This window comes from Phoxinus phoxinus, assembly GCF_949152265.1.
Source record: "Phoxinus phoxinus genome assembly, chromosome: 11".
Classification (NCBI taxonomy): Eukaryota; Metazoa; Chordata; class Actinopteri; order Cypriniformes; family Leuciscidae; genus Phoxinus; species Phoxinus phoxinus.
In genome coordinates, this window is record NC_136886.1 from 4,633,435 (window position 1) to 4,654,953 (window position 21,519).

At 36.6% G+C, this 21,519-nt stretch overlaps 1 protein-coding gene across 1 annotated transcript in view; it reads right to left on the reverse strand.

Annotated features, from left to right (window-relative positions):
* angpt4 (angiopoietin 4) overlaps nt 1–17,755 on the reverse strand; it is a 37,262-nt gene extending 19,507 nt beyond the window's left edge. The window contains exon 1 of the mRNA XM_079629505.1: nt 17,034–17,755. Within this exon, the coding sequence (XP_079485631.1) occupies nt 17,034–17,339 (306 nt within the window). The 5' untranslated portion in view covers nt 17,340–17,755. The remainder of the gene's footprint in view (nt 1–17,033) is intronic.
* Nucleotides 17,756–21,519: the final 3,764 nt, after the last annotated feature.

Here is a 21,519-nt window from a genome sequence, read left to right on the forward strand (position 1 = left end):
AGTATGTGCAGTGTTCACTTACACACACAGCACACTGTATACTGCCTACTGTAAAAAGTATGTAAAACTAAATGTAGTATCCAATAATACATTTAATTTAATGAATCAAAATTAATTTAATGAATCTAATTAATTTAATGAATAAATTAAAATCAAATAAATTAAATCAAATAATTGTAGCTTTTGGAATAGATATCACATCGACAATAAATATGATTAATTTGCATTTTAATAAAATTTTATTTTAAAATGGTAACACTTTACAATAAGGTCTCATTTGTTAACATTAGTTAATGTATTAACTAAGAAGAACTAACAATGGAAATACATTTGTTACAGTGTTTGTTAATCTTTGTTCATGTTAGTTAATAACAATCCAGCTGTTCATTGATTGTTCATGTTAGTTCACAGTGCATTACTGTAACTAATGTTAACAAATACATTTGATTTTAATTAGATGTTGAATATATCATTAATTAAGATGAATAAAATGCTGTAGAAGTATGTACATTCTTCGTTCATAACTAAATGTTAACTAATGAAATTGTAAAGTGTTATCCTAAAAACTTTTGAAAGCCCAATCCAATAATGAGTCAAGAAAAAATATATTAAAATGGCTGATTCCAGTTCAATCATAAACTGGAATGTTAAAGTGAAAACATTGTCCTGTGGGATACAGTATATTTTGCCAAATTTAATTAAGATATTCTATAGACAGAACATTTGCATAGTAGACACAGACACCGTGTGGTGTGTATGTATGGAGTGTGGAGTGGTGTGTAATAATATGCAATTCAAAACATTATTCAAAAATTCACTCTAAACAAAAATGGTGCTAAATAGCACTAAAAGTGGTTCATCGGCTTGTAATCACATAGGGGAACCACTTTAAGTGCCATATAGCACCTCACCTTTGTCAAATGGTGCTATGTAGAACCATAAGAGCACCTTAACCACCCCAAAGAACCGCTGAAGAACCGCTGAAGAACCAAACTGGGCTTAACAGGTTCTTAGTGGTGCTATATCACCATAAGCACTGCAAAGAACCCCTGAAGATCCGCTGAAGAACCACTTTTTTTTTTAGTGTTGGATCTAAAAATGCTAAATTATTTAAAAGATGATAATTAGTTCAGCCTTTCGCTGAATTAACTATAACTAAATCAGACCACGTGACAACAATTTACAAAGGCTATTAATACCATAATCAGTATTTGTGTTTCTGTACAAATAATATGACACTTTCTAAGCTTTAATATCCGCCATAGTTGCTCAACATCCCATCCAAAAAAACAACAAAAAAAGCCTGCTAGGCTTTATTGGGGAAAAACTGAAAATATTCCTTACAGAGCTTTTTTTTTTAATTTATTAATATTCCGGGATACAGAGTTTTGAACATCCTTTTATGGATCTGATTCAGTAAATCTGTAGGTGTGAGAAATATTGCTCGGAAGAGGAGATATTTATACAGACCCCTGTGTGCTGCCTGGTTCAATTTTTATCATGTTATCTTTCTACTTTAAGACCCCAGCATGCCTCACTGCTCGCAAACATGACTGGACAAACGTGACCTTTCATGCCTTAGTGTGACATTGTGTGTTAAGACAGAAACTCAGGGTCAAAGAGCGCAACAAATAACATGACTAACATGATTAACATGACTAGATTTGAGCTCAATTTAGCAGGACTGCTTTAGTCACAAGGACTTCCTGAGTGGAAGGTTTGTGTTAATACTTGGACCAAGTGAACTAAATAGTGGCTTGAACGAGACGAGCAGAACCCGCAGGGTTCATTCCTGCAACAATCATTCCTGCAACAATCCTCACACACACCTCGCTTTTAAACTAAAAACAGATGAACAAAGTCTGCGCTGTTGAGCCTCGCTCTTCACATTTTGCCTCTTCAGTAAAAAGGCATATTGATTTTTCCACCCACTCACCGTACAAAAGCTAAATAATGTCACAAATGTCAGTCATTGATCATTTAAATTGATACAGACATGGCACGTGAATTCGGGTCTTATTCCTCGTTTCTACACACACACACAAAAAGCCTTTTTAAAGATTTACGAATTCCAATTGTATAGTAAAATTCCATCAAATTGAATTGAATAATCGTTTTCATATTATTCATATTATGAATAATCCTTTCAATATTTTTTATATTATGAATTAATTTGAATTTTAAATAAGTGTAAAAAACTAGAGCTCATTAAAACATTTTGTATACAATTTTAATGGAACTAGGGAATGGACCATTTAGTTTATGTGATTCGTATTAATAAATGTAATCATTTTTAAATTTATGAATACAAATAACATAAATGTGAAATGGTCCATTCTGGTCCATAGTTGTTTTTTACAATTGATTTTTGTAAATCTTTAAAACAGGCTGAAATATTTTTTTGAGTTTGTTATATTATTATGTTTTTTTTCCCACTTATACTATTATTATATTACTATTATTATATTATATTTAGTTATGACTATATTGCTGTACTGTAGATGTATCAGTTATTTAGATGTATTGTTATTTATTTTTTAATCCATTTATTTATCTTCTTTAGTTAATCTAAACTAAATAGTTATTTAATCATATTATTTATTTTTACACTGTTTTTCTTTAGACCTTTCCACAGAGCCTCTAGAACACCCATGTGGCCCCTGGGGTCCTCTGACCCCTGGTTTAAAAGGTGATTGTTGTGTTTCTGTTGATTTTGAGAATGGTACACTTGAATTACTCCGAGATCTTGCTCCCAATTAGAGCACAGACTCCCTCACTTGAAATAATTCAGCATGCACCTGTTGTGAAAACTGAAATTGCACATAATTAATAACACTTGTATGCAATTATTAGTAAATGAGAGTGAGACCCAATGAATTGAGCAGATTTGCATTTGGAGTACATCCCATTTCCCAGGTTTCCCACCACTGACCTGTCTGAGACGGTCACGTACTGTTCTCTTTATGCCACATATGCAATCCACATCAGAGTCCATACGGTCTGTTACTGGAGAGGTATCAGGCAACGTTACTCACAGATGTCTGAAAAACGTCTTAATTAGAAGGACAGGATTCTTTGCGGAATTTCTATTATCCTTAATGATCCTAATGAGATTGAATCCTCTAAGAATCAAATAAATCCTATACTGGCCTTTGTAGCTTAATTTATGATATGATATAGGTTCGATTCTGAAGAAACACACTGAATGTGTGCAGTCACTGTGAGTAAAAACGTATGCCAAATGCTAATGCACTACCATTCAATATATATATTTTTATAAACTTAATACTTTTTTTTAACTTAAGACACATTAAATTGATCAAAAGTGACAGTAAAGACTTGTCTATTTCAAATAAATACATTTTTATCTTTTTATTCATCAAAAAATGTATCACAGTTTCCACAAAACCATTAAGCAGCACAACTGTTTTCAACATTGATAATAAATCAGAAATGTTTCTTGAGCAGCAAATCATCATATTATACTGATTTCTGAAGAATCATGTGACACTGAAGACTGGAGGAATGATGCTGAAAATTCAGCTTTACATTATACATGATATTTTCAAATACATTCAAATAGAAAATTGTTGTTTTAAATTGTAATAGTATTACAAAAAAAATATCAAATAAATGTTGTAATTTACCGTACACACACACATTTTAGGTTGATTTAACACTTTACTAACTTTACTGTTAAAGTTCATAAAAATGCATGAGAATGCATAGCTTTTAAAATCATAAAAGATTGTTTTGTAATGTTTTACAGGAATATTTTATCCTATTCAAAATGTAATACTCCTATTGGGAACTATGTGTCCTAAATGACCTAGTTTTGTTGTGTGCTGCATTGAAATTCTGCAAGAGAAATCCCTTTAGGATTGGTTCCAAATTATGATAGAAATTCCAATAGGCATCTTTGACTAGATCTTTTCAAAAGGGTCTCAGAGTGTCAGTTTATTGTAAATGGGGAATTAACAGTGCATAAGAATGACTGTGTTGATGGTCGGGCTGTGTATGGTGGCATTGAGCCACTAATCCATTATGACAGTGTGCTGTGACGGGACAGGAATGTGCACATAGCAAACAGACTGGACAGGAATATTTCTAGCTTGTCCTTCTGACAGCTAAATATGCTCAATTCATTTGTGAACAGTATTAACATACTCTCAAAACCATGTGATGATGTGACAACAAGTTGTTTCCTCAGACGACAGCAATACTCATTCGTCATTAATAATGCACCGTGTTTTTGTACCATGTATGGATTATGATTAACATTCATCACACAGGCAGCGTCCAGAGAGAGACCGGATACTCAGAAAAGGAAAGAGTGGGATGTTATGTCCCTCAATAGCTAAAGTGTTTGGCTTAATGTCAAAGGGGAACCCTGTTGAGTTTGTGTGTGTATGTTCATACACATATGTCTGGAAAATCTCCAATTTTCCCTTTACACTACAACCCAATTACACAAACAGAAAACACAGAGAGGCTTTTAAAGAACAAAGATCCTGCCTCTATTCTCCAGGACTGAATGCTCCAAAAATAGCCCGGGGTCTGAGAACATCCTATTGCTAATTCAATCAGCATGGCTACAGAGAGCCGCCCCACTGTCACAGCCACTGGAGACTTCAACAACACTGACGTTTGCACAGATTCTTCCCTGACACATACTCGACCCGATACCATGATGACTAAACAATATTTACAAATTGATACTGTATAAAGAGACGGGCTAGTTGTCACATGGAGAAGGAGAAGTAGGTTTTAAATCAAAAGTCTAATTGCATTTTTTTTTTCTGTTAATAAAGTTGAGTGTAACACTTTATTTCGATAGTCCACTTTAGACATTCTACTAACTATAAGTAACTTTGCAGCTACATGTCAACTACGGTAACTCTCATTAGATTATTAGTAGACTGTCTGCTTAATATTTTCTAACACTTTATTTTGTTGGTCCCCCAACAGATATTCTACTGACTATAAGTAACTTGGCAACTACACGTCAACTTATTCTACTAACCCTAACCCTAACCTGACAGTCTACTGACAGTCTACTAAAGCCCCTTTCACACAGTGCGTTGATCCAGGGAAATAGGCACGAAATTGCTAGAGTGCCTTCTGTGTGAACGCAAACACGTCCCGGGATTGATGCCGGGATCGATCCCAGGTTGGGGACCTAGTAACATTGCCGGGATCAGTCCCGGAACGTGCCCTGTGTGAACAAAAGCCAGGATCAATGCCGTAAGCGGTGCGTCGTAGTGATGACGTGCAATCGCGCGACTCTAGAAAGTTTGTGTTCGTCATTAACAAAGAAAGAACGGAAAAATGTCTGCAAACTGGAACGAAGCAGAGACCAGGAGCTCCTACTATCCGCGCTGAAGCTGAGATCGTTCGCCAGCTTTGTGGAACGGTATGCGATGCGTTAGTGTACATGTTTTCGACACGTACGTTACACGTCTCATCCTGACGTCACGTGTCTTTACGGGATCTTACCGGGATGTGTGTGTGAACGCACTCACAGATCCTGGAAAATCACTGGCAGTGTGAATGAACCAAAATCAAACGATCCCGGGACAAATCCCGGGTCACATTATCTGTAATATCAATAACCAAGTTGGGTAATTGAGTACATATTACACATAATATCGGCAGTTATTTTTGTCTGTTTTTTCTCTGCCTACACTAGTTTAAAATAAACCTGAATCGTTACACATCTATAAGCAAAAAACGGTAGGGGCACTCTGTTCCTGAATCATTTTGAACGAATCAGTTGAAAGAACGATTCAATGACTTACTCATGAAGTGAGTCAGTCACAGAATAAAGCTGTGTTCGAAATCGCATTCACTATTTTCTACACTACTCCACTAATATAGTTCACTTGAAGCAGTGAATAAAAAAGAGTGAATTCGGACAGTGAGTGCGCTGGGAAGCCTGCCGCTTTTGCATAGTTTGTGCTTGCCGTTTACTAATCATTCCTGTAGTAGTGAAAAGTTTTATCTTGAACTCTGTTATGGAAACTAGCATGTATAAATCTTAACTAAACATTTTAATAATCAATTAAAAAATCATTCATACCTTATATTATGCTGTACCCACATTGGACCAGCGATTTGTAAACTGGATGGATGGATGATTCATCTTCTGGCGAAATTCATTCGACACGACCCTCACAGTGCAAAATGGGTATTTTTTCTAGCCAATGAGCATACATCACTTGTACACTTGTTATTGTGGTGCGTTATGGGATTGAATGAGTGCACTCGATTACAGCCACTTTGAGACACCACTACAAAAATAGTGCCCTATTTAAGGAGATAGGGGGCGATTTCTGGCACAGCCAAAATATGCCTTGAATATTGAGATTCATAAATACAGTCCCTATTGATGAGTCACTGAAAAAGAATCCCCACACGGATTATATGATATATGTTGTGGAAGATGATGTAGCTCATGAAAAAAGCAATATTTTTTCTTTTTCACATTTCCTTCCCCATATAGCGAAATTGTTCCCTCTTGGATTAAACACCAGAATTAACTTCCGTCTTCGGACTATAGTTCATAAATAAGCCAAAAAAGTGCTTGTGGTAAGCCAAATTTACGATTACAGGGATTTGGTTATGGCTTTATTATCTGTAAACCCATCACAGATGGTGAGGCTTTAAAGATTATGGAAAGCAAATACAAAATCCAGAGTTGTGCTAAAAGATGTGAAATATACGATTTGCCTGTCAAAGTTAATGTATGTTTTACAACACAGTCTGATAATGCGATCTACCAATGAGACCTTTAGGGAAGAAAGTAATCCATCATACTCACTAGAATACAAGAAAGGGAATTAGAGGATATCATATCATGTCATATTTTACACTTTTATTGTATAGTCACCATTTCTGGTAATGCAATCAGACAAGGTTGAAAACCGAGAACTGCTTATTTGAATGAATCATTCACGTCTCTTAACTGAATCAACTGATTCATTGAAACGATTCATTAACAAATTGGACTGTGGCAGTGGATTATGATGCAATAAATTCTTAGTTCATTGTTAATGCTTGTTATCAGACTGTTGTGCAATTGTTTCTGTTATATTCAAGGAAAAGTGTATTTTCAGTTTACGTTTGTTTGTGTAATGTTATTGAAATGTTAGTGTTTGAATCATTAAAGTTAGTTACTATTGATGAGAACTTGTTTGTTTTAATAGCTTAAGCAATAATTCATCATGTGAGTGTGAAGTGCATGATGTTCAGCTAAACAAATGAAGCTCTGTTTGTGCAAAAGCCCACTTTGCATCATCATGGACACACAAATTGCCACAGCACAATGGACCAGTGTTACTTTAGTATTATTTATATTGTAGATTAGCCTCTATTTTTCATTTTTAAATTAAAATTTTATTGGAGTTTCATTTTTAGGTTTTTTGTATTTATTTCAGTTTAGTTTTAGTACCCCTAACCGATAAACACTTTATTATTAAACACGTTAGATACTTTATTTCCACTTTTCAAATATTTTCTTCATTTTTATTGAAAAGAAATGCCTTTCGGATCTGATATGTGATGGGGAAAAATGAGTAAAGCAAGTTCGGCAAAAGGCGGATTGGACTCGGGTTGATTTACGTCAAAACTTTCTGCCACATTACCCACATTACCCTTACACTATTGCTACTAATGATGATCCAGCGTCTTCCGTAATTTTGTCTGGCCCAACCAGACGTCAGTGGGTGAAGTGTGTATAGCCTCTGCCAACAAGGCGGGTTATTTGCACTTAGTGTAAATAGACACTCCGTTAATTTAATCAGCATATCATGCAATTCTATTCAAATTTCTAATGCTATAAACAAGCCTCTCCAAAAACTGCTGCTTAATTTGTATTTTCTAATCTCAGGCCTATGATTACTCTGAGGTGGAAGGGTTAAGAATATATTTGATTGAGCCAGACTCTACCATCAATTATGCTTATCAAAGTAAATGCTCATCTGGAAGACAACCGTGTTTTCTTTGCAATTCAGACGGAGCTGCAGCCAATCAGAGAGTGTCTGTTGACCCTGTGGCAGACGGGAGTGCAGCTGTGCAGCGAGGACTGGGGTTCCTCTTTCTCTGAGCTAGCATAAACAAACAAACGCAGGGCTAATGCTCAGGGCCGAGGAACATCCACATGGACGACACGAGACTGAAGGCCGATTGGGTAAATGGCTAAGAAATGTGCGTCATTTGGTCTAAACATCTAGACTAACTGGATTTGTTCAAGGATGGAATTGAAGAGATGAAGGGATTGACAGTTATCATATATATATATATATGATGGCACCATATTTTTTTAACTGATTTCTGAATTGAAACAAGATAGGCTTTTATTTTAGAGTGGCACACACAAACCATCTAATACAAAACATCACAGGATTTATCAGATCCAATACTTACTATGTTTGTGAATTTTGCTGTGCTGATTTCCCTCTAATATGTTGTCACAGAAGAGTATGTCATTAGCAAAAAATAGGGTGGAAATTGATATTGATGAAAATATGGGTTTTTTTTACATTTTGATTAAAGAAATGAAAATAATTTATAATTATACATGTATAATTTAGCATTGTATACAATAATTTCATAAATTATATAAATGTATTTATAAATCAGCTCAAACCAAAGTAATACAAATAATTTATTATTTTTTTAATTGTGATAAAAAAAACTAATATGATTTTATATATACATATATGTTATATATTTTTTTCCAGCATAATTACATCATTAATTTCAAGGTTTAAAGTAGATTTCCAGATTTTAAGTGTGGTCTTGTACGTTTGCAAGATAGATAGATAGATAGATAGATAGATAGATAGATAGATAGATAGATAGATAGATAGATAGATAGATAGATAGATAGATAGATAGATAGATAGATAGATAGATAGATAGATAGATAGATAGATAGATAGATAGATAGATAGATAGATAGATAGATAGATAGATGTAGATAGATGGAAAAGCCATCTACACATTTGTTTATTATTGATGAGCAGCCATGGAAACGTATGAGTTTTTTTTAACTATATTTGGAGAAAGTAATGGTATAAGAGTCCCATCTGTAGCATCTCTTGTAAAAGCATCAATTTTATTCCATATAATGGATTATTGCAATTGTGTAATGTGGCGTTGGAAATTCTGGCTGAACCTGCCCAAACTGAAATTTTATATGAAAGTCCTTCACATCGACACGAAAAAACCCCCCAGAAGTGTAACAAGACAGTGTAAAAGAACAGAGCTGTAACTCAGCACAAGGAAAAGCTCAACAGATGGTCCAGTACTTGAGGGTTTTCCTTTTTTTGGAGGGGCTTGTTGAGGGTTGCAACACTAATGGGTTCTCAAGTGGGGACAGAATAGGTTGAAAGCATCTATCTCCATGTTTGACCCTAAAACAGGATGCACATTTATTATCTTGTGCTTTTGTTATTATTAGTATGCCTTTTTAGGTTTTTAAAGTAAATTGAGGAAGACAGTTATCACAGTTTTAGTCTACTGCATATGCAGTGGTGGTGGGGGTAAATTGCTGCTACCAGTTAGTATGAGTTGACTTAGAAAAAATGCCTTTGATCAACCCAAGACAAAACCCTGTGCCACATAAGAACAAACAGCAAACCACAAGACTCTAATCACTCATCTGTAATCTGCAGAACTGAAAGAAGACCAATGAGCCACGGCTCTGGAATTAGAGTCCGCTATAGTTCCAGGTGTGGGATGGAAACTGTTTTTTGAGGTTCAGTCTTACTGGAAAGCCTTTAACTATAACAGGTTAAAATGAAAGAATGCATTAGTTCTAATTCATAACATGTTACTTTATTATGTAACATATTTACTTTTAATGCAGTCTCAGGCTTTTTTACATTGCATGTACATCTTAAGCCAGGTGTACACTGTGCGAGTTTAGACACTTGGGAGTTGTGAGCCTTTGCACACATTACAAGTTCTCAACAATCGCCAGCAAAAATCTTACCCTGTACACCTGGCTTTATGTGTTCAGTTTTTGTGTGTCTAGTGTTACCAACCAAAACTGCAAAAATACGTTTTTTTTTTTTTAGCTTTTACATGAGTAGCTTAATGTTGAATCTAGATGCATGCACAAGAGCAAAGAATGAGAAGTGCTGACTCAAGAACCCATAACCTCATGTCTCAGGACACTTGTGATGCTAGACAAAGAACATGCTTACTTCAACAATGTTTGCTTTCGGTCCCTTATCATTACTGAGACAAACTCCAGGATATAAGCGTGATTAGGACCTAAGATTATGATATTATAGCATGATTGTGTAATTAAATGCCATGACAAAATCCATGAAGTAGAATAATAATTTCAATATTCACATAGCAAAATCCATGCGATACAAAATTTATCAAAGTATGTCGAGGAAATAATTGCTGTATGTTCTAATTATCGCTGTTCCATGGTTTTGCCTTCAAAACATAATAGAATATAATCGATTAAGAAGATGTTTTAGAAGATGAACAGGCCAAAAGATGATTCATAGTTTAAACATGAGTTTTTTATTTGATGAAGGGCTTGTTTTGCACTGAAAGGCATCTGCTGTGCAAAAGGGAATAGTAAAGATACATTCAAGGACTGACGGCCAAGCCAAGAACTGTTTTTCACTTATGCTGTTGTTTGCTTCCATATTCCATAATTTAGCCAGGAGACTCGCACTAGTTCAAACCACACACACACTTACAAATGCAACACCAAACACATTTAACATTATCTTATCATAAGAACATGTCTATCAGTTGTTAAAGGGGTGGTAAAATGCCCTTTTCACAAGATGTAAAATAAATCTCGGATGTCCCCAGAGTGTGTGTGAAGTTTTAGCACAAAATACCCCAAAGATATTTTAATATAGCATGTTAAAGTTGTCACTTTTCGAGGGTTTGCAAAAACGCACCGTTTTGTGCCTGGCCCTTTAAATGCAAATGAGCTTCTGCAGAGGGCGGGGTTTCAAGAGCTAGTGTGTGTTAGCAGCTGCGATTACCTCACGCAGACACACACTAAAATGACAGAAACTGTTCTGTCTTTAATGTTAAAACAGAGTCATTCAATGATGGAGAGACTCAAGAAGAAGTGACAACATGTAAAAGCAACAGGACGTCTCTGAATGGTTAGTTGATGAGTTTATGTTACTGATGTGGAGTTAACGATCTTCAATTAGGATATTCTGTCATGATAATCTATAAATCGCTCGTATAGGAACTGTTGTGAGATGCACACAGAGTGACTTTCTACTGCATGAGAAAAGATGGATGCTAAAGTTTGAGCTGACTCACAAATGTACTCTTATACAACAACTCTTCCTCTTCTCAACATGGACTGCGTGTTCCCGGGGGCGGGGGGGCTTATGTACATTTTAGGGTTGCTGATGTCACTAACCCGGAAGGAATGTTGTGTAGTCGCTACCAGCCGTTTGTTGTAGTCCTTTTCTTTAAAAGCAAATATCTTCCTTTGCTTTGAACTTTGAGCGTTGTAACTTTGCAGATGTTGTTTATGCTCAAACATTACACGCTAACTAAAGTTAGAAAAGTAAAATCATACTCAACTCAACCACCCCTTTAAGAATTTACTTGAAAGTAACAAGTAACTTTTTTGAATAACATGCTATTTGTCCTGTTTACTTACAGACAATTAAACCCTGTGGAAGCTCTGGAAAATATAGTGACATTTACAAGAAATAAACTTGCAATTATGAGACATGAAACAATATAAAAAAAAGTCACAATTAACTTTTTTTAATTTTGTTTCATGTCTCATAATTGCAAGTTTATTTCTTGTAAATGTCACTATATTTTCCAGTGTTACTGTTATGATGAAAATACTATAACAACTGCATAGCAACTCCCTATAGCATCAAGCAAACACCACTCGCAATTTCATAGAAACTGCAAACATCTACTTAGTTGCTTCAATTAGGGAGCAAAACTATAATCTAAGCTTTCCAATCGTAGCAGCATGTCACTGATACTGACAGCTGAATGTGTTCAGTAGATGGACTGCATACAATGCCACTGCCAAAGCGTCTGTAAAGTTAAAGTTCAGCGCTATCAGCGAGGCTGTTGTCGCTCTGTAGGAGTTCTGGCTCCAGGGGAGATCTCCTAATGTTGACTGATGTCAGTGAAAGCAACACAAGCGAGCCCACGTCCAGCTCTTCTCCAAGCCCGGCATCTCTCTTTGCTCTCAAAGACACTTCCCCAAGAATGATAAACACGAGCACAATGTTTGTTTAACAAAGCGAAGCCTTCTGCTGTGATCTGAGCCAAACTCAATATACGAGCATGCATAAACAGAGACGACATTTATAAGAGACAAGAACACACACATTTAACACATCACTCCCGTTGTGCGCATTATCCGAACTCAATGTCTTACTGTGCCACTGGACTTCTGCAGAGATCCAGAACGTTTAGAGTTCAAAGAGGATATTAAAACACTTGTATGCAATTTGAAGGCATTTGGCTTGAGGAATCATTCATAGCTGTCAAAAATGTTCATAGATTTTTACAGCAGACTCGAGTGAACGTACAACCAATCGAAAATGGCATTAAATTCAGTGCGGACTAAAAGTTAGGTCACAATCAATGCAACAATCAGATTCCCTAACATATTTGTGAGTCTCCCGCAAGGGTAAGACTTTCATTTCGAGCTCTCCGAGAACATTCTTCGCAGGATAATGTGTGCTGAGTGAGCGTTTGATGTGTACGGCTCAGATTCGGCACGTTGATAGAGGGAGTAATCACCAGTCCAGCCCTCGCTCGACTCCCAAGGAAGCCCTGCAACCGTGTTTTACGGGATCATTAAAGACAGTGCCCAGACATTATAAACTCAGCAGGATTTGTGTTTTCCCATCCTCTCCTCCAGCGATCCTTCACTCCGTCGATCTCTCTCAGTTCTCCGTAGAGGAATGATATGCACAATAGGCCAGAGAACAAAACAAAAAAACATTAGCCAAGACGCTGGAGGCTTGTTAATGTGGTGTTGCATTAGGAGGAACAGCACGTACTAAAGCCAGTCACATGCCGAGAAGTTTTACTGTTGTTGTCTTCGTTCTTTTAGTATTTACTTTCTAACTTTCATTTTCTAAGTGGCTCTTTTACAAAGTAATAATTGAGCCACCTTTGCTCAAACAGTTTAAAGTACATTTGGCTCTAAATGTTGTTTTTTCAGCGTCCTTGGAAAAGAGCATAGATTGCAGAGTGATGAATGCACAGCCATTACCAAATTGCAGGTCTTGTTTCAGTTCTGAGGCCTGCTGACCATTGGCATCGTGTTGTATTGCCAATAATTAGGCAAGCATCATAATTATTATTGCTCAAACTTAGGGTTAGGGATTTGAACAAACCCTAACAATAAGTATTAAACTTTGGTGCGTACTTGTCCTGCACAATTTGCGCTACAGACATGAATGATACCTCAAACCGTGCAGCTCATTGAGGAGAGTTGGGATTTAAGCATTTGATTTAAGCATAAAACTATATAAACTATATACATGATCCTTCAGAAATCATTCTAATATGCTGATTAGCTGCTCAAGAAACATTTCTTATTATTATCAAAAAATTTACTTTTGATCAATTTAATGCATCCTTACCAAAATAAAGTACTAATTTCAGTACTATATTCATTTATTTTTTCTCCTCCAACGAATGTAGTTCTAAACAAACCAGCAGAAGAAAGCATCTTAGCAACACACAGCAGTGTTACGTTTCTAAAAGAAGAATCTGTGTTTTTGAATGAATTAGTTGGGTCTCTCATGGGCTTAAAATGGCTGCCTTCAGAGGATGCATTCCAAGGTAGAAAGGCATTAAGGCACGTCCGAATCCAATGTTAGCTAAGCTTCACTTCCTGTCTCCTGAGATACCTTCATCTGATTGATTTTTGAAGGCAGCATGTATCCTTCGCTTCGTATCCTTCCAGCTAAAGAAATAAAGATGGAGTCTGAAAGTTGCGTTGGTGGTCAGTTTGTGTAGACGTTCATTTTTGACCAATGTTTTCCACTTCTGATGTCATTTCCAGCGAGAAATTACTAATGTAGTTATTAAACATTTGCTTAGTTATCACCAAAACTCGCTCTATTTTGCTGTAGGTCATTCAACCGTTACGATGCCTCAGAAGTCTGTCTGAAATCAGTTTCGTGGGGTACCTTTTTGCACAAACGCCGCCTACAAAGTCATTGCCTGATAAGGCAGAAAGATAACAAGTCAGCTTGTCGCCACCTACTGGTATAGCGATGTAACATGCAGAATAAGTCACTCAAAATCTCCACCCCTAATGCACATAATTAGATCAAATAAACAAGTGCATATGATTTTACAAATGTTGTTATATGAAGATGTTTTTCTCAGCTTCACATTAACTATTTCTTTTACAACTTTTTTTCTTCTTCTATACCAATCAAAGCATTAAGTCAAAAAGTTGTGAATTGAAGTTGAGAATGTTTTTTTCTTGTTATTCCGCATCCAGTGCGGCTCCCACTCACAGGGGTCTGGGGTTTTGCCATATCTCAAGCTGCTCTAAATGGGACGTACTATCGCTAATCCCTTGGCCTTTGAAGAACTCTTTTCCAGGGAGATCTTTGGTCCACGGCCATTACACAAAAAATAAGCAAAGACTTCAAATGGCTCCTCATGCTTTCCATATACTCCTATAGTCTATATACCAGCCCTCCCCTCTCCTTCTAGTTAATGGAGTCAAATAGGCTACATGGCATGTCTCCCATTGCTTGTGAATGCAGTTATCAGGTAAGGGGTGAGCAGCAAGAGCAATCTAAGAGAGCATATCCGTTTAGTTTCAGTCATTTGCCTGTAAACTAAACACTCCTCCTCCATAAACATTTTGCCCAATTATACAACACATGTACCAGGCCCTCAAAGGATATAACAAGCTTGCAGAATACCTAACACTCAAGTCAGCACATTGAGGGGCCTGTTTAAATAGATCATTAACAAAGAGTTTTACTGTAAGTATTCATATTTACATGTGTGCACATTTCTACATTCAAATTTAAGTTATATACAGTGGGGTCAAAACTCTTCTTTTGCATATTTCTGCTAGAATTATTTTCTCCATTACATATTACAGTGAAAAATTAACATGAATTTCACAGCTTTCATAATTATCAATTTTTTTCTGCTTAAGACTTTTAGACCTCACTCTGTGTAAATGCATAATTGGCAAATTTGGTTATAATTTTTATACTCGCATCTTGAGAGAATTAAAAGAGAGCTTTATTGAGTTGATTATATAGGCCTGCTTTTAAGCATTTCATGCTCCTTGTTATTTACCACCAATTTAATCCATAAAGGCTTGAATGCACTGAAAGCAGCCAGTGTTTATAATTAAATGACTCTTATCGCAATCTGACCTCTTCTTAAACAGAGTCAAGGGTCGCGTCTCTTTCCTGTAGAGGTGCAAGCTGTCTTCCTTTGAGCCGTATTGATTGTCAACTTGGGTGGTGGACTGAACACATAGACACAGATGCAAAACATGCACACACTTGGCAAACTTTCACTCTACATCGCAGCACTTCATCTATTCATTAGCTCAATTAATGTCACTGAGCAAAGTTCCCTTGAAGTGCCAATCAAGACTTGCATTCTTCACATTTGAATGGAGTAATACATCATTCGGCAGTCACTTATGCAGATCAAATGCTTCTCTGATTTTGTCATCTGGCTCCTGTTTAATTGCCACTTCTCTATTATTAGCGAAATGAGTGTTTCATCTATTTATTCAGATGTGAAAGTTCTTGCAAGCTCACTTTGATGTTTGAAACGGTGCTTAGTCAATGCACTTAGCTGAATTTACAAATAGAGTACTGTTAATGGAAATCACACATGGCAGTTCCAAAAGCAATGGAGGTCTTGGAATCCAATGACTGAGTCGCTTTCAACAGGTTGTGTTTTTGGAAACGGCACAATATTGAGTATTCAAGCAGATCTTTCTTTCCATTCTATTTTGATAAATGTATTTGCATCGCTCAGCTTCTCAAACCAACTCGGCCAACATCTACATCTGGCCATTTGGCCAGCATCTGCACCCTAACAGTTCACCCATCTAAATATAAATGAGCTTCGGGATTTTACATCTGAAGAAGGGGTGTAAATGTTTGCTCTGACCGGTATTCATTTTGATTATGATCATTTATTAAATGATGCAATGCATCATGAAATCTGCACCTTGGTCATTATTTCATTATGCTGAAAACACACATTCAACTAAGGGGATAATTGCCTTTTACCTTTTTTAATTTACTTTTCAAACTATTTTATTTAGACAATTAACTTTTCATTTTAAACAATAAATGATAGGCTCCGTAATTGTATTTTTGGATAAGAAATGAATGCAGAATTCATTGTATATTGTTAATTATAATCAATCATTGCATTCTGATGCATTGAATTTTCCTTGTCAGATTGCAATGCATCAATGCAGTTTTATGCAGCCTTTAAGTTCTCCAAGTTCCCTTATGAGTTTAAAAATCATAATTATGATGTTCAAGGTCTGAAAAGATTTATAATATTGGTCTACTTCATATTTGTTTTTGCCTTTTCCTAAAAGACAGGAAGCTTTTTTTGGCACTAGTCCAGCAGAGGAGAGTAATTTATGTATTATCTTGAATTTTAGTGTTCTAGTGCTGCCACAGAGAATGATGGGATTGGGAAGTGTAGTTTTGTTGCACAAGCCTGTCGCTTCAAAAACTTCTTGCAAAGTTTTCCACTATTCTATATCGTCAGAATGCCAAACTGTGAACTAAATTGCACAAACAACATTAACAATTTAAACGTAATCATGATGAATACCGATTGCTTCTGCCATGATTTTGTAATCAGCATGCTTCATACCTGAGGCTTTAAAAAATGCGTGCAACTCGTAAATACAACCATTCCCAAAATGACTTGAAGGCAGAATTACACCTCTACTGAAATACTGCCAGGTTTGAGGAAGTAAAGGACGTAATGGCACCTGTGTCTCATTATGAAGTCATTCTCACCTTCTGTAGCCACTGCGTGTTGTTTTCCATGGCCGTCTCCAGATGCTGCAGCTTCTGAGAGGACCATTCGCCGTCCGCCGGTGGAGAGTCCCGCTGAACCACGCTGGTCTGGTCCGCTCCACCCTGACAGCTCTCCATCTCTGGAAGGATAAAGGTGTAGCTGCACTGGCCCTGCTGCACGCGGTGAAGCTTTCTCCTCCTCTCGCCTCCTCCGCGTCTCCCCTGACCGTTCCCGTTTCCGGAACTCACCAGGCCAATCGACGCCAGCAGCAGAGCCAAATGCCAACCACCTCTGGCAAGCCTCATGGCAGCGAGAGCAAAAGGAAAGGCCACCTGCGGTCAAGAGAAAGCGCCAACTCTGTAGTTCACGCTCTTTTGATGAAGGAAAACATGGTTGGATGGAGATGAAGAGGCTTTTTGACTCTTTTCTCTTCTTTTCTTCACAGTCGGACTTTGTTCTTTGCTGCAGGACCTTTGATGCTGGAGAAGTTCCTGGTTTCCACGAGGTTTCCCCCGAGGAACTGGGCACAGGCACTGACCCTTGAGTAACTACAACAGACTCTAACAGATTGATAAGAAGGCAATGAAAGAATTCAAGGAGAAACGGTGACAGCCCGTCTAAATGAGTCTCCCAATCTGTAGGCTCTTAACACGAGAGAAAAGTAAACAAAAGAGGAGAACTTTCCTTCCTATCCCAGAGCGGTGTGTGAAATGACCGGAGTGAGAGAGTTCTGTCCTCTTATCTGGGAGCGAGGGAGTGTGTAGAGGAGAGGGGGGAGGCTGAGGGAGGTCTATTAACACACGTTCTGTCTCTCGTCTCCTCCGCAGCATTTTCTCACCCCCACGGCCTGAAGGATAGAGACAGTTTTTTTCTCCCTGTTCTAAAATTAATTATAGGTCAGATTTTGCTCATTAACAACTAAATTCTTTCTAAAGTATTATTTTGAGGTCTAGTTGTGCACCATTCAAAAATGGACCTGGAATTCGAATTCAATTCCGGAAAATAAATAAAGGCAGCAAAAGAGATGCAGATGTGCAATTAAAATCGAAATGTTAGGAAGTAATTAAAAAGAAGTGAATTTCAAAGAATAAAATAAAAAAAAACTTTGCTGACAGACAGATAGATAGATGGATAGATAGATAGATAGATAGATAGATAGATAGATAGATAGATAGATAGATAGATAGATAGATAGATAGATAGATAGATAGATAGATAGATAGATAGATAGATAGAAAGGGATCCAGTTCTTTAAATCTGAATTTTGCACAATCCGGCTTTGAAGATGAGTGATGCACGTTTAAAAAGGTTCACAGTTAAGCCAAAATCTTTAACAGTAAGTTGATCTGCCGTCATTCAGAATAACATTTTCAATATTTAAAGATGGGATTCTGAAGCAGAAACGGCAATTTGTCATTTTAAGTGGTTGTACAAGCACAACTTCATTTTTTGATTACATAAAAATGTTTTGCAAGCTTTTTTCAGTCCGCAGATTGATGTTACTTTTCATGAGACTTTTTAATGCACTATGCCCCTTACCCACTTGTTTATTTTTACATAATTCTTATTTTGGTTCAGTTTGTGGTGAGGCTGTGCTCTCGGGGATAGAGGTCAAACTGAGTGACTCTTTGCCCCGACTGAAATCATTCTCATGGGAAACACTCGAGAGAGAGAGAGGGCCAATGCCAGAATGCTCCTCACAATTACTGAAACTTAAGGGCCCTTTTTTGAAGGTGAAACTTTACACGTAGCTATTCACCTTTCCTTTGGGAATACCACAGCCGGATTGATCTGATGTTTGTTTTCACACATTGCGCATAGCTCTCCTCCACTCAAGGATAGCTGTGTTTTATTGAGCCTCCAACTCAGTTTTATGTGAGGTGCTTGGCAAGATTGACACGGCTTTTTTAAGGTATGGATCAGGGTTTTTGTACAATTTCCAGTATGTAATCCTGACCTTTTTTAATTGTGATGGATTGACTACATTTTAATCTCCTTTAAATGCTATGTAGTTTAATAAGAGTAAACTGGGTGGTTGGGATGCCGAGTAACATGTTATATGCCATGTAAAACTATTAAAAATATTTTGTTTAAATCGTTTTATAATTTTATGCATGCAGCTTTTAGATCATGCTGTATTGATTGAGAGTATTGGGTCATTTATTTGTTACAGCACAGGAATATTTAGGTAAACTGAAAAAAGTTTGAAGTAAACATGCCAGAAAATTAAGGACAAAATTATTTTGTTATTATTATCAATCATCGAAAATGGGCTTTTCAGTGTCATATAAGAAAGTTTGAACCATGTGGTCAAACATTTTTTAGAAAAGCATTTTAGAAAAAATATATACATATAGACACTAAAAGCATGGCTTTTTAATTTGCTAATGCAAAATTGTCTGGTAAGCCAATGAAAACCAAACATTTAAAATAAGGGTACGTTTACACGACAACAATGTACTAATAACATAAATTATTTGTTTTTTTACAGGCGACAATGTTGTCAAAACGATCCCCGTTCACACAGATCCGCAAAAACGATTAAAGATGTTGTATTATTCATGCCAGGCCAGTAGTTGGCGATGTCACTTTGTAAAGACAAACCAGGTGTCTATAGACCCTTTTACTGTTTGTACACAATGATGACGTAGCAACGTATACGCGCGCATATTGGCAACGGAAGTATGGCGAGAATCAGCAGAGTGTCAAGTGGGTGCTTTATTATGCACCCCTCCAATTTATTATGTCCTCGCTCCAATCAACACGTTTAATCGCCAGCAGCCACAGGCGCTGCCGGTTCTTCTGAAACGGCCGTGATCCTGTCGGAATCCTATAAAACTTAAGCCCCTTGGTGGAATATTGATTAGTGCAACCGTAAACGCAACAACCAGACATTTTGATGCTGGGAAACCGTTTTGATAAACTTTTGGAGTTGCTAACACATTAGAGCCAGTGGGAAACAACACCACTTCCGTTGCCAAAATGCGCGCGCAACTATTTGATCACGTGGGCTTGTAAAAGGCTCTATTGACTGAACAAGTATTATGCATGCACATGACGTCACCGTTTTTACAAATTTGTGTTTCTGTAGTTTACACAGAGACGATACCGGTACCGTTTTCAAAAACGTGCACTTTTAAACCCGTTTTCAAAAGATTGCATTTTCAGGGCCCCAAAATGCCGTTGTTGTGTAAATGAACGGCCAAAATGTATAACAAGTTTACCATTTTCCATTTCTGGTGTCGCCATAAATCTCTTAACATTACGCTTTTTTTTTCTTCTTTTTTTAATTCTGCCTTTCACACTAAACTACCAATAATCAAATAATGCGAGTATTCAGTGTCCTGTTGATTGCATCACTAATAAGTCATAGACAGCACAAATGGCACCTGTGAACAACCAGATTACAGATCATGTAAATTATATATCTTCTCTTACACATTCAAATGACTTTTACCTAAAATCTTGATGTTGAACAAAAGTTAATGTTATGTGTCAGCCGCCCACTTACCCTTCAATCAGGAAATGTCACATTATACAAAACAACAGCCGTGTCTGTGAGCATTGCTTTGGCTGTCGGCCTGATTCGGTCAAGGCCGCCGGGTTTGTAAGGGCCAGACTGGATTTAGTTACCTAATGTAGAATTTTTGTTTTACAACAAAAGAAAGTGACTAATTCAGACCAGAAATGACCAGGGCAGAGAAAAACAGCTCCCTGTCAGAAATCATCTGCCCTGAAAATTCACTCAAGGTCATCTTTCAGGACAGTTCCAGTGTTGTCCTTTTATGGAGCCCCTGTCATCCCTCAAACTGTATGATTTAATTGCATTAATTGTGTAAATGGTTTGTGATTTGTGAGTGGTTATATAAGGTAAATTAAACATAGAAACCAGATTTTTTTTAGAAATAAACCTAATTTGGTGTTTCGCACCCAGAAAATATATTCAAGTAAATTCAATTAAGTCAATTCAGTGGGTTGATATACAGGTCAAGAATGTGATGAAATGTCTCAAAAGCAATTTGTCAAACAATGATCGAGTCCTGTGATTGGTTGGCGTCTCTGCTGACTGAAGGATCTCTGGCCCTGCATTGTTCAGATGAGGATGTAAGCTGTTCTGCTTTACATAAAGTTATTTTCAGAAGATTGACAACTTTACATTTGGCATTTAAACAAATATTGATTACTGAGATCATTTAATGGGTAAGAAATTCCCCATTTGAAATGTATGATTTAAAACTACACGTACTGCAGTTATATGAATTAAATAGAATTTCATTTAATTTTATTTCAAATTAATAATTTATTTGTATTCTAAATTGCAATTTAATTAATTAATTTAATAAATGAAATAAAAATGATTAATTTAAATCTAAAATCTTAAGACATATGTAACATATGCAATTTTTGCCTTTAAATAGGATACTTATTCCCTACTCTTTTATGAGTCTGTGAATTCGGACATATTTCTTTTGTCCCCTATACGGT